The 14979-nt window shown below is 40.8% G+C and overlaps 2 protein-coding genes across 2 annotated transcripts; both read left to right on the top strand.

Moving 5' to 3' along the window:
• Positions 1-11601: 11601 nt before the first annotated feature.
• Positions 11602-12019, top strand: LOC131284006 (defensin-like). Its single transcript, XM_058312860.1, has 2 exons — positions 11602-11746; positions 11838-12019. Exons 1-2 carry the CDS (start codon positions 11617-11619, stop codon positions 12017-12019), a joined length of 312 nt encoding a protein of 103 aa, XP_058168843.1. The 5' UTR covers positions 11602-11616.
• Positions 12020-14356: 2337 nt separating this feature from the next.
• On the top strand, positions 14357-14765 carry LOC131284005 (defensin-like). Its single transcript, XM_058312859.1, has 2 exons — positions 14357-14498; positions 14584-14765. Exons 1-2 carry the CDS (start codon positions 14357-14359, stop codon positions 14763-14765), a joined length of 324 nt encoding a protein of 107 aa, XP_058168842.1.
• Positions 14766-14979: the final 214 nt, after the last annotated feature.

The following is a 14979-nucleotide window of genomic DNA, read 5'->3' as shown; positions in this document are numbered from 1 at the left end:
TCAATGTAAAAATCCTGATTTGATAAGCTTATTTGGTTAGCTACCGCTGTAATTGCAGCTCTTGCAAAGTGCCTTCCGATATTGCTTTTGAATTGCATAACTACAGGCGCTTATAACGGTTTCTTTTACCTTATTAAGTTTCGTCTCCAATGTGTTTCAATAATTTGAAACGTATCCGACGGTACTGTGCGTAGTGATGGGGAAACTGAATCCCTACAGGGATTTGAATCTTTCGATTCAAATCCATTCTGAGATCCGGATCTTCGGATCCGAATCCCAATCCGTCATATCGTACATGCTCTAATGCCGATTTTTCATATGATGTGTTTAATTCAATGAATCATTGGTAAAAGAGTAAATGAGGCCCCGGGCTAGATTCTCCTCTTCCTACTGGTTCACATTAAGCGCCTGAAGCTATGCAAAGCGCGACGCATTCATACTTTTCAAATATTTGATCGCAAACGGTTCGCTTAAAAGAACATAACGGTTTAAACTAATCACGCAGTGGAGGGTGAATGCGGGTTAATATACTTTTACATGTTAAGTTACTGTAAGTTACTAGTAACTAAACTATACCACACATGATGGACAGCATGAAACAATGAGTTTAGCCGAAGAAATGATTTGGAAACGGCGGCGCGCCCGCAGCGAGCGAAGCGAGCGGACTGCGCTAGGTCTACCGAAAAAGAGAGTTTGTTATAGTTTTGAGAAATAAGGGGGGCCCGTGGGCCCCCCTCATACCGCACCACTAGATTGATTGCGTAGCCGAAATTAACGGTACACACTACGGTTCAAATACTCGTAGGTTGAATTTAACGAATTAATGTATCACCAATTGCATACATTCAGTTTAAACGTCCACAAGAGGTGTAGCCACGATCGAAAACATGGCGGCCGGGGCCTCATTTACTCTTTTACCATCATTTACATAAGAATATCAGTATAGTTGACATTATTCTTCTAATTTTATTCAAACAACACGAACAATCTAGTCCTTTTTTGGAATATGCAGGAGTTTTTCTAGAGCCTAACTTGCAAATCGCGTAAAAAATTCAATCTATGTCCATTGGACATTCTACCCAGCGTTCGATTTGAGTAAACTTAAATCAATTACATTGTCTCTAGATCCACTAGTTATGTGACTAATTCGACTCAAATCATTATGAGTCGATTCAAACAGTTTAGGATCAAGTCAGAATCGAATCAAATAGAGTCCCAAACCAATCAAATCTGATTCGAATCCTAATCAAATCAAATCTTTAGAATCTGTCAGATGGGATTCGAATCTTTAGAATCCGTCAATTGGGATTCGAATCTTTGGAATCCGTCCAGGGATCGAATCTTCAAATCTAGCGAATCCCGATTCTGCCAACACTAGTTCCTAGCAACCGTGTTTTCAACAACAAACGAACCGGGAAATATGACATTATTACCGTTAGGCAGAGGTTGTCGAACCGGGTACGCATATTTATCGCTCAAGCGTCCTCTAGCGGTCGGTATGCAACTACATTGGTTGATTTTGAATCCAACAGTCACATCATTGAAAACGCAGATAGGTCCTAATAATTCAGATTTAGCAAAAATGGATCTGATTAATATATTTTCATAAAACACCATTCTTCTACCTGTGGTTAGACGCTCTATCAAAACGAATACCTGTAAGTGGCACCAGCTAGCGCTAGTTTTACAGTAAATACCACTAATGAAGCTAGATTTGACAACCATGATGCAATAAGTACAGTAGAAATAAGTTTAAAAAACATCACTTTTTTATCTTTAAATGTCTATTTACAGAAAAAGAATCCCTAAAATCATCTTTGAATTACTTAAAGTTATAACATTGCAAAAGACGTCGTTCGCTATGAGACTATTCTAGCGTTTTCCGATAAGATAGTTAAAATCCACTATTTAATCTTATTTTATTCAACGAAAAACAAATGCTTTTCAACAAAAAGAGTAATTAAATGTGTACGCATCGTAAGTAAAACTAGAATAAAGACTTCAAACGTTAATATTCGAGCACTTTATGGTAATAACTATCATGAAAACACATGACTTAGGAGGAAATATTAAAATCGATAATAACAGCCGAAACTGTGAGGTTGTATTCGAATTGGATTAAATTAAATTAAATTAAAAAATAAATGGCGTCTTTTGCTTGATGAACATGAACCCCTAGCATCTGAGCTTACCTACTATTCTTACATAATTGGGGTTGCATGCCGTAAAGAGCGACAAACCCAACACTTTGGTAGAAAGCTTCTAGTTAAATGCAAAACACCCTGATTTGTCTTTTCCAAACAATGTTTATCTCCCCCTCATGCGGGTGTGCGGTTTCCCGAACCGACCAATTACTTTGGCCGAAGTCCGAGCACGTAGGTAAGGAGAAAATACTTCAGCGGATCGATGTACTGTTTTAGCAGATTGTCCACGATCAGCGCCAGGAAGTCAAAATTCTCCTTCACGAACCCCATGCTGCACTGCTCGTTCTGCGCGAAGTAGTCGGCAAACTCTTGCGGTGGGCTCTTCCAGCAGTAGTCCAGTTCGATCGGTGGTTCCCGGACGAACCCGTGCAGGCGCGCCCGTTTCATCAACTCGTACGCCACCATCAGGAAGTCACGGTACACGATGGTGTGCCGTTTCATCTCATGCAGCAGCCCGGTGTACTCAAGGTGCCCGATCGAGTAGAGGCGCATGGTGGTGATGACCTCCGTGCGCCGCCGATTTAGGAAGATGTCTATTTCCTGCTTCATGCTTTCCACCCGGGCGCTGATAGCAGCAGGGCTCAGTTCCTGTACGTCCCTCACCACTGACGCAACAACTGGTGCTGGTGGCCCTGTCACTTTTGGCTCTGCTCCCGGTACGCTTGCCCTTGCTGCTATTGCCTTGGCTGAATCCTTGTTCTTCGTTCCCGGAGGACGGCCACGTGGTCTGCTTTGAATAGGTGGTGGTAGTGGTGGTGGTGGTGATACTTCGCTGCGTGAAATGGCCAACGGTGCAGCTGGTAGGTTTGCCACGGCAGTTTTCTTGGCACTGCTATCCGCTCCTTTCTGAGGCACCTTAGGCTTTGATGGAACACTCGAACTTCCCACAGAAGGGACGATTTGGCTGGCATTGTTGACGGCGGCGGTACTGACAACCACCTGGCTAGTGACCCCACTGGCACGTTCGCTGTCTCCAGCATACCTTTTGCTCCCTTCTTGTTGTTCTACAGTAGTTACTCGGGGTCTAGTAGGCATTGGTCTCGCAGGTAATATCTTAGGCTGTTGTGGTTCTTGCTCGCCCCGAGAAGTAGCAGGCGATTGAAAAGCATTCATATGTTCGGCAGCCACCATTCCTCCCTGCGATGGCGTCGGTCGATGGACTAGGTTAATCGGAACAGTACGCGGTACGTTCTGTGGCACAGTGGTAGAGATGTGTGTGTGATTGATGACACTTGGGCGAATGATATCCGCCGGTGGCGAGGAGGATACAGAAGAAGCTGGCACTGTTGAAGCTATGGCTGACTGTGACTGGCCTGACGGTGTCGGCATGTATCTGTTAAAAGAAACATATTGTATTAGAATAAACAAATTCAGATTTTTTTTTTGTGTATCCTGTGTTTAACAAGCAAGTCACAACCACAACTCCCAAATTAGATATCGAATTCCAGTATCGAGATATCCTTGTGCTTCTACTGTTAGCCAAGTACTATATTCTTATGCATTGGGCTCCATAACATCTTTCTTATTCCTGGGTGACTTCTCGTAGACTTTGTAGAACACTTTTCCTTGTATTTAAGCTATAAGTTGTTATTATTGAATTCAGTTAATTAGTGAGTTAGTAGCTAAGTCAATCATTACTGCAATTCACAAATATTACGAATTGGAAACATCAATTGAGCTGATAACGCATTTATTACCACAGCTGACTCATACATTACGGCCAGCAGTAAATAGTACAGCGAAAGTAAACTTCTCTACAATACGAATTTTGCGAATTTCATGGCTATGTTACCCTTCAAGTTTGGTCCAACAAACTTGTGAAAAACTGTATAAACTCAAACAAAAGCATTACCGAGTTTACTCCGCTCTTGTGAAACAGGTAGGATGCAAAATGCACTAAAAGTAAACACTCACCCAGATTTGGCAAGGACAGTATGGTAGGGCGCATAGTCGTATGGTTGATGACTACCGTAGAGAGGTGGCTGGTCCGAGGGTCCTTTCGCAAAGCCATAATGCGGTGGCGGATAAGTGGATTCAACTAATGCAGTGCCCGCCATGGGTGGGACAGTGCTCATGGCTCCGATTGCTGGCGTCAACCCGACGGTGGTGGCAGTTGAAGGTAGCGTGTGATCCCGGTACGGATGGTGGTACACGCTGGATGCGGCCATCTTGTTGAAATAGTAGTGATAGTAGTACAGGGACTGGAGGTCAGCGGCCGTGAGCATGTGCGGTGGTGGTACACCACCACTCCGGTACCAATCCTCCAGCGCCAGGTAGCTGTTGGCTTCGGTGCTCTTAGAGCGCCCTGTGCTGGACGATCGATGGTATGCCTGTTGCTGCTGGTAGTAGGGTGGCGTGTGTGGTGTTACGATGGCACTCGTTTCGGTCACGGGAGGAACTGCTAGAGACAGGGGAGCAGCACTCGCGTGATGGCTGTTGTGGGATGTACTCTGTGGTGCATCAAGTGGTGGTGAAAATGCGGAATTGCTGCAATACAAAGGAAGAACTTTGTGAAACCCATAACGAATGGCTTAACAAATCTACTACATATTTTAGCTTTTTTTTATGTATGGAATTCTGTGTACACTAAAAACTCGACCAATACTGAACCGTCGCTTCTGAAACTTTTCACACATTAAGTTTAAGTACTGCAGATGTTGTTGAAGGTTTGTTTGATCACTATTTTTTGATAAAATTAACTAAATTTTACAATTTAAACTCAGTTTTACTAACACAAACAAAACAAGCATGTAAACAAATGTCAAGGTGTATCCAACATAGTTACGCTAAGGTTTATACATTACGTGGAAATTGATGAAATGTTAAACATTTTAAATATGTCGTTATTGTTACTATTACATTCAAACATATCTTTCAAGTATTAGTTAAAACCATAATTCTTTTCTCAATCCCTGCGTCACCGAGCAACGCCGGGGCGTCAAGCTAGTAATAACTATTTACATACGTAATTAGCTAACTGTGCTACGTACTTCTTGATTTGTCTGATTGGTATGTTTTGTTAAGACAATTTTGCTGGATTATTTATCAGTTATGCATTTTTATAATAGTTTAACATTACAACATTAAATAAAATATTGACCACATTACTGAACTCTGCGCTACGATGGTTATTATTTTTACTCGAATGTTGTTAGCGTTCCTCGATGCATTGTTCGAAGAAAGTTAATAAGAAGAAATCCTTATCCTAGTTTACATACCGCCTATTTGATATGTACGCCTAAAGGAATCATAATACATACCTTTTCGATTCTCGTTTAGCTCTTTCCTCTTTCCTCGATCCTGAAACCCCGAAGACGCCATTTGTCTCCCCCTGTGAAGCACGTGGTACGGAATGGACAGACATACGGCGTTCCTCCTTCCGACGATAATAAGGCACATGCGATTGCGATTGGTTTCTATCATATGGCACTGACCGATGGCCGTACGGATTCGTTCGTTCATATCCCGCTGAGTGAGACGGGTGTGGATAAGCTGGTGGTCCCATCAGGGACCCCGGTAGATCCGATGATGACTTTTGGCTAGCTCGTTTCAGTCTCTTTTGATGCGGCTGTTGCAAATCCCTACTACTGGGTCGCCCACCAGGGGCGACGGTGTGGAGCGCGAGGTGACTGCCGTACCCGTACAGACGCCGGTAGTGGTACTCTTGCAGCAGGAGCGCCTCCTCTTCGGTCCTCGGAATGGCATTTCCCGGTGAAAGGGTTCGGTCGTCGTGGGCCCCGCTAACGCTACTCGAAAGCGAGCTACTACTGATACTGTTATTGTTTAGCTCCCTCGGACTGCTCTCCTCGATCACCAGCTGGTTCCGTTCGTCCTCATCCTCCTGGTCCTCCTTGTCACCAAGCGGCGACACGATCTTGTCGATTTTGTCGTAATAAATCTTCGACGGTGGATGCTGTAGGTTGACGTACTTTCGCGGATGGTACTTCCGGTGGCGTTCCATCATCAGCTCGACCTCCTGGTCGTCATCGAGAATCTCGATGATTTCCTCACTGGACCCATCCGTTTGGTGCTGTTGTTGCTCGGTCTGCTTGTCACAATCCATGTCTTCTTGTGCGCGTATATGGCTGCCGTACTCCAGCTGCCGCGCAGCTAGTGTTTGTACGAATTTCTTCCGCATCCTGAATGATTTAAGTTCTGCAAGGGAAAGGGAAGAGAAAAAGATCTGTCAATAACGCGAAACGGTTGCACTTTTTCAAAGATAAAACAAAATGTATCTGTTCAAGATAACCGAACCAATGGAAAATATAGAATTGCCCCCTCACCCACACACACCCGCTCAATAACACTATTTATTTCGATTTTTGAAAGACCTTAATTGAGCAATCCATCATTAATGCACTCAGGTTGGGTAGTTTTGGTTCAGCATCTGGTGCGACACTCGGTAGAAGATGTCAGCGTAACGTAACGCACTAATAACCACCCTGGACGACCACGGCCACGACCACGTGTCTACAACAGCGTTCGACAGTGACATGGAGAGCACTGTGGGCGCTGTTGTCGATTGAAACGTGACCAGGGTAGGGTTTTCGTAGGAAAAAAATGGCAACAAACGAAATCCAGTGGTATCGATATCGGGAAACGTAGGATAAGATGCGATTAAGCGCAACGCAGGTAGATAAGATAAGCGCGCGTAACGGTATCGCCCCACGATGTGTGTTGGGATTAGGTGAATACATCCAAATTATTGTTGGGTCAAGTAACACTTTTTGATGTGCCGTACTGTGGTAGCACACACAGTTTATTTTAAGATTTTTCCGTTAATGGTAGTTATATGTTTTCCCCTTCACGAATATTCTTTTGCACACAATGTTTATATGAATCTCTCATGCTTTTTATGGTCCTTACAACACATACTCATAACTCATACTCAATGAGTGTTAAAATTCGCACTAAATTATGTTTGATGATTAATATTTTTGCTATTTTAGTAGCGTTTTAGTTGATATGCAAGGCCTGCATACAACTGATAACTCCTACAAGATTGGAAAATTATTTTTCTCCGACTTCAATCAGCCAGTGTGAGTTAAACACTTTATTGGTATGACGGTATCACAATTTATTGTGCTACCACAAAGTTTTTTCAATGTGCATGATGATTTTACTGTGCGGTGTGTGTTGAGTAGCACAGTAACACACGACCCAATACTAATCCAATTCCTGATCCTTTTGGTAAACTTTATTTTTGCTCACACATATCATACATAAAGCTGCCCAGCTGCCTGGTAACATTAGCTACAATCTACACTAAACAGGCTAACCATACCAGTATGGCTCAACTAACCAATTTTTCAGTAAAGTATAATTTTCAGGACCTTCTTTAAAAAAATTCAAAATGTAACGGGGATGTGTGCCGTCCGATAGAAACAGAGACATTTTGCTCCAAGAGAGAGGCCAAGGACTAGGGATGCTGAGCCGCATAAAAAATGGAGTAGTACAATCAAACACGTTAAGAATTAAAATTAAAATTTTGAGCAAGATGGACGATAATGAAAGCTCGACTTTGTAGCTCGGGTTATAAGGTGGATGGTGGTCAACATTATTCCATCTCAGATGAGCTACCAGTGCGTCATCACTAACATCCAGTGACGCATTAGACGCACCTTATTTATATTCCCACAAGTACTCGCTTCGAGGAACCTCACTAAGTCAGGGTGGCTCTTTTGACGTAAACTGATACTACGTACCGTACTGTAAATTCAAGCTAGCTGTGAAACGTATGAAACTTTGTTAGCGTATTTGCCGGATTATAGTGTGTTCCCTTCAAACCCAAACGACATCCTCCTGTGGGAAAATTAAATGCGAACTAGCAAGCCTTTGCTTAAAAATTTGGTTACTATAAATATAAAAATGTATTGAATATAATGTTCAATCGATTTTTTCTAATTTCTGTTGGTTTTTTTTTAAATTCTGCCTACGATAAAAACAAAAGAATAAAGTTAGTCCAGTGGAATCATACATTTTCTTGCTACAAAGGACCCATTGTGCTTAGTAAAAAGCAATGTTTGAATATGCATCCAGTTTTGATAAGGACAATAATTAATTGGCGATTAAACAGCATAACTCGATTAAAATATGCGGAAAAAATGTGTCATACATATAAGAAAAAAACAAACATAAATCAATCTGTGCATAGAAGATTAACAAATATGGAAAATAAACATTTCTGATTATGTTTACTACCACAAATCACATAGTTTATTCATAAACATGCACACATTAAACATTTATCCAGTTGACTCATAAACATTTTCGTTGCCTTCTAGTGATAGTAATTTACATTTCGGCAATTAAGTAAAGCAAGTTTTTGTATATTTTCTTGAATCGATAAAACAATAACTATCAAACAAATATTGAAATACATCCAGCTAGACGATCGACTCACTAAATTAGTAAAAACTCTACTTTTGCCACAGAAACGTTCTAGGTTTTATCATCCACGTGATTACCCATCACAAAAAAGACTTTCAAATGAGAGTAAAATAAAATAAAGAAATGAAAAGAATCCATTCGCATGATGAATTCACGCCAAATAATAGATATTAACTTTTCGTCACTTAAAATACACTTACAGCCTTCCCAGAATAAATTGCAGAATATTCATAACATCTTTGCTAAAACATTGCTTAAATCATCATTCATTATCGTTCTATCTCTAGCGAAAATTAACACACTAAAATTCATGCGAATCTAATGAATCAACATGCAACTAACTTTCACAGAAAAGACGGAGAGCCAACTTTCGTACATTCAATCTTCTTGTAAGCTACGTTTTGCAGTTACACTTCAAGAACTAGTAAAACTTCCGTGGACGCAATCACAACAATCACTCATCATCGTCACTGAAAACGGAACCGCTAATTGAATCGCAATAACACCGGAAACTGCACTTGACTTTCGTCCTGATCGAATCCGAAACTCACATTGTACCGCTCGGGCACTCCAAGCACAATTGCCGCCCGGTATTGATCAAGGACCGACGCCCGACGACGTGTCCCTTTGCTTTGCACTGCAGGTTGACTCAGCATAAGCCCGACCGCCAGCAGTGTTGCGCCACGTCAGGATACGCGTGCTTGCTGCCCAGGCCCCATCCTACCTAGCCAGCCCGTGGTAAAATGGGATAATTGTCGCACAGGGACTGGCTGCGATAGCGCACGGTATGTGGCTACGGAAATGCGTACGTATGAGGAGCACGCGATACTTGACCACCATGAGAGCACAGTGACCACAAACCGCGGCCGACGGCGAAAAGAAAATACTACCAACCTACCCCAACGTCGTTTATGATTCATTACAATAGCTAGCAACTATTAATAATATGATTATTTTACATGGATGAACCATAACGGTGGGATTGATTTAGAAGGTTCGTCTATTTGCGGTTTAAGAGAACGGAATTATTTAGCTACTATTAGCGGAATGGGGGATGTAGAAGAGTGCAGGTTTTTTTTTCTAATATATAGCAAAAAAAACAAACAGGTAAATATTCATAAAGCTCATGTCATTCTACTAAGCAATTCGAAAGTCATATGAAAAATGGATGGTAAACATCAGTATTGATTACATAAAACAAACTACATCAAGTGCACTTACAGCAACTGAAGAGAGCACTCTAGAGGCACTGACAGTTGACAATGAAAAATAAAAGACGAGACTTCACAATTGCCTAATGCCATGAAACGACCGTGATAGTGATTGATGAGCAAAGCAAACATTACATTATTTTTGTATGTGATACACGGAAAACATAAATCCTTCTGATTGCTGCCCGTTACTACAACACAAAGATAAAAATCCAATCCACCGATATTGAATAACAGATGTACGAGTTTCTTAATAAACATAATACATAACGAAAAGCGTACATATGTCCATGAATGAGAAACATTGTCACTTGTCAATGCATAGTGAACATTTTTTATCTTCATGTTGAACAACTTTCATCAATATGTTTGCAAACTGTAAAACGTACTCTTGTTTACTGCACAATCAACTGGTTGAGTCAATTTTCCTTAAAATGTAACACTACTGTAGCGAAAAGATTGTATTGGCCAATTGAAACAAACAATCTCGAATGAATACTTTAAATTGCATTTAATTTTTTATTTTTTATTCCAAGCTTTGCATTTCAAGGAATTTTAGTCATACGATATTCATAGATGAAATTTTATTTTATAGTCAAGCTTTTTCGTACTAAGTTTGACTAATTCGTAGTTACAGTTTAAGATTGCTGGAATGTAAATCCTTATCGCATAAATAAAAAGAAAAACAAAAAACAAACAGATATGTAATAGTGTACCCAGTTTTCGGACAAGAATGTATGCTTTATAACTACAGTTTTGATTAAAGGGCAGGTTTTCTAGTGTTCGAGCCTTCGTAAAACCAAAGGAATCCAAATGTATAGACATGTGTATGTTGGTGACTTCCAATTTTTTAGGCTGCTCGTAATGAGAGTTCAGCATTATTATCCAGCAATTGTAACCTTGTTGGCACACTTTTTCGGGTTGGTAAGAATTTCCTAAAACAATTGGTTGTGTTCTTTCGTTTGCTTACTTATTACTAACACAATAAAATTAGATTCGAAATGAAAACAATGTTTAATATTAATGGCTGCATTTAACAAATATTGAAATGATCTTAGTATAAACCCTCTTATCACGCATTACTATCAAAGCAATTGATTTTACAACATTGGAACAATCGCAGTCTATTCAAAATAAACAAATCAACAACAAATAGTTTGGTGTTATAAATCTGATTGTTTTAGGTCTTTACGGTGGATTGAATGTCAGATGTTTGAAATGCCGTTGAATTGACTGATTCATACGTCGTTTTCGACACAAATCTGTGTTTGGCGATATCAACTGATGTAATTGGCAACACATTGGGCAATTTTGGAGGTATACGATGGCCAGATCGAGCATCTACTCATAATCTCTACTTATCTTGATCTTGATCTCTACTCATTGAATTATGATAATTTGCAACGGTACGATCGATTCTAGGTGGCAAAAGCCAATTAATTCACATGGTAAGTATACTAGATACAGTCTACTTTGGCATACTAATTATAATAAGGGTTCCAGCAAAAAGGTACTTCACCCGTTACCAACACGGTTCCTCCTTTCGATCGTATGCGGTACTTCCCCTTCAGTTCGGGAAAACCCGTACCCGACGTGGGATGCGTTGCTTCCCGATTGCGGGGATTTACGGGAAAATTGTTCTGAACGGGGAAGCGAACGTGGATCGAACCATCCCCAGAGTTTGTATAAAAGACGAAAGATTCACTAAAGTAACCAATCAATCGTCGTTCAACTTGAGAGAGCTGACATCAGGTGTTTGTGTATCATACCTCTTTTTTTTTAGTAATCTTCTTCAGTAACTATCAACCATAATGAAGTGTAGCTCGATCGTCTTTACCGTTGCCGTCGTTTTGGCGGTGACGCTGAACAGCAAAGCCTCGGCCGAAGCTCCCACAGAACGTCAACAGCCTCTAGAAACCAATGCAGCCCTCAACACACTCTGTAAGAGACACATTGAGCTGACTCAGTACCATTATGTTTGCCAACAGCATCAATAACTAAATTGCAATATGTCTGCCGAACTTTTGTTTAGTTGATGAGCTCCCAGGAGAGACGCACCATACCGCGATAGAGCACAATCGAGCGAAGCGGGCAACTTGTGATTTAGCCAGTGGATTTGGAGTTGGGAGCTCTCTCTGTGCCGCGCACTGCATTGCCAAACGCTACCGAGGTGGATATTGCAACCGGAAGCGAGTTTGTGTCTGCCGGAGATGAATTGACCCAACAACGATCTACGAACTTGACAGGCGGTTTCTGTAAATCTAAGTGCCAGTTAATATGAACCTATCCCACCGACAAATGAGCCGCTAAGTGGTACAATTAAAAAAATATTAAATAAAAAATACAAAGTGACAAAATGAAGATCTATTAAGTATGTCGTTAAGTTATGCTGATTAGATTCAACAGTGCAGTTAATGTCAACAGGGAAGGCATTACTGAACCCGGTCGATACTCCAAAGGAGAAAAAGAGGGCACATTGCGCAATAATTTTAAACAATGTTTTAAATTGCAATGATATTTATTTATTTTTCAGAAAGAACGGCCTGGCCGTATTGCTTATAAAATTGCAATGATATCTGTTTGTTGAATTTTTGTAACCATTGCTTAAATTCTACATATCAAATTTCTTTAAAAATTTCACTTACATATTGCTATTAACACTTAATTTTTTGAAACTATATGAAACACTTCATGGGATTACACCATTAGCAAAAGTAAATAGTTTTTACAATCGTTCCCAACAATTAAACATCATTTTATGATTTTCGATCAAGCTTATATCTGATGTACAATATGGTCTTTTCAAATATTTCATTATTTCTTCTTCTCATCAAACTTCTTCTTCATCTTTTTTTGGAATAAAAACAGTTTTTGGTCATGTCTGCCCATTACGGGTTTACTACATATTTTTCCTCTCTCGGTTGAGATTTGAAACCCCGCGGACAATTAAATCCCCCTAGTGCTGATGGGCAGACTTTATTTCATCAACATATATATTGTATTAACATAATTATGTACGTTACTGTTTGAAATCAATTGCCAAGACATAATTGAACACCAGAAAGTGTTATTGCCAGTACGTGCTTTGACAATCGCTTAGAAAATCTCGAACATTTACCACCGAAGAGCTCAGCGAACAAAGACGAATATTGTAGCTACGCTGTAGACGTCGACAAATTTGTTTACAACTGCATTTGTTTCAAATAGAGTGAACGACAGGAACCAAAACCCTTCTAGCCAACATTACGAAGCAAAACTTGAGTACGCGGACAGTTTCTGGTATGCCCGTGGACGATATAACTTACAAAGTAGTGAAATCCAAAGTCATAAACATAATTCAAAGAGGGAAAATAACTTCCAGTCTGCACGGAGGAAAAAAGTGATAAAAGATATTAGAAAGGCCTCTAGAACCATTACGATTCCAGCGATCCTCAAACCCTTGAAGCAAGCGAGTTCTAGCGGCTATATGCGAAGCATGTTGTCTAAGTAACAGAACACACTTTTTTCTTTTGGTTCTGGTTGGATATAAATATTAAAATAGACCAAACACACACGGGGGGTCTTATGACTTTGTAACAAATTTGTAGCGTTTCGTTTTACGTAGCATACAGGATGCAGTCTATGTGTCGGTTTAACATTTTTCCCAGAACGACAACGTTATCCCAGAATCTTTACACTTGATACGTTTGAGGACCTGCGGCATGGAAGAAGGAATGGGAAAAGTATATCTAAAGTTTCCCACATCTGGATGCAATAACTGACCAGGGTAAGCATGAAACAAGAGGGGCGTTCAAGTTCAAGTGGCAATGGTTATATGCTTTTGCAAAGCCTTTTCCCGAACAGGCAACGAAAGGCGCTGTATAAACCGAAACCCTCGTTTTAACATATGCACAGTTTCTTTTTTTCACACATGGCTCTCTCGACAGGATTCTTTTCGGTACTGAAATCGATCGGTATACCGAAGGCTTTCTTTGAGTAGGAAAAGTAATCGAAATGTGGAAATGCCAGTGCGAGAAGAGTTGAAAAGTAAGCTATGATGTGAAAGTAAACACATTTGCAACGGAAGAGCAAGATAGTTAGGTTTTTGCCCTTTGAGTTGACTACTTTGTTTCACAACCCTTAATGAATCTTTCAAATGTCTACTTCTGAATAACGGAATCCAGAAAATCCCCTTAGAAATTTTTTTACCAGCACATCGTAAAACCTAGAAAACCAAAACAAAGCCAATCAGCAATTCCGCAGTAAGGAACACCGCGAACGTTACACTCTACATAAGATACACACATGGGAACCTTGTCTCTCCTGCTATCGGTGATTCACCGGCTGAGTTCGCGACGTGCCAAAGACGCTCCGGATGCCTCCAAGGGCGCAGAGCGTTTGTTCCGATTGACTGATGTCGGTGATTTTTTAATGCACCCGGTGGTATGAACAACCATCGCGTATATAAGCCACCGAGCAGGAACTCACAGGATCAGTCAATCGACAGCATCTGGTACAAAATATAGTAGCAGTACTCTACAAAGACACAACACAACTCAACGATCGTTAAAAATGTTCTGCAAAAATACATTTGCTCTGGCGAAAACTGGCCTCGTGCTGGTTGTGGTGGTGCTGGCTGTCTGTTCCAACGGATACCCCTCGGGCCAAGCCGATCCGGAAGAGAATGGAGCATTGGTTGTTGAAACTGGCCCAGGTAAGTGTTTATGGAAGAATCGTAATGGACATGCATTTTTTAACTAACCATATGCATTTGATCTTCTTTACCATGTGCTTAACAGAGCCGGAACAATCCTCGTTGGTCGCAGATGTCCTGGAGGGACATCAGCGGTTCAAGCGGGCAACCTGCGATTTGACCAGCGGAACCAATATCGGCAGCAGTGCCTGTGCAGCCCACTGTATCGTCAAGGGCTTCCGTGGAGGCTATTGCAACGATAAGCTGGTTTGCGTTTGCCGGAAGTAGAACGCTGTTTGATTAGAACTAAAAACACCGTACCAAACGTAACACTGTACCAACCTTAGAAAATCATCACCGTAGGACACATGGTGGCAAATTTATCAACATCCTTAACACTTGGTACTATTTTTCAAACAACTAATTACTATGTAGTGGAAGGCATAAGTACACAATAAACTATAATAACCAGAAATGAAACGAAAATTCAACGAAGAAAGAA

This window comes from Anopheles ziemanni, chromosome 3 (genome assembly GCF_943734765.1).
Source record: "Anopheles ziemanni chromosome 3, idAnoZiCoDA_A2_x.2, whole genome shotgun sequence".
Classification (NCBI taxonomy): domain Eukaryota; kingdom Metazoa; phylum Arthropoda; class Insecta; order Diptera; family Culicidae; genus Anopheles; species Anopheles ziemanni.
Note: the sequence above shows the minus strand (reverse complement) of the source record. Positions and strands in the feature narration are given on the sequence as shown.

Coding starts and splice junctions, on each gene's coding strand:
- LOC131284005 (XM_058312859.1), top strand. CDS start 14,357: ATGTTCTGCAAAAATACATTTGCTCTGGCGAAAACTGGCCTCGTGCTG. Junction 14,499..14,583: donor GGTTGTTGAAACTGGCCCAG/GTAAGTGTTTAT, acceptor TGTGCTTAACAG/AGCCGGAACAATCCTCGTTG.
- LOC131284006 (XM_058312860.1), top strand. CDS start 11,617: ATGAAGTGTAGCTCGATCGTCTTTACCGTTGCCGTCGTTTTGGCGGTG. Junction 11,747..11,837: donor TGCAGCCCTCAACACACTCT/GTAAGAGACACA, acceptor ACTTTTGTTTAG/TTGATGAGCTCCCAGGAGAG.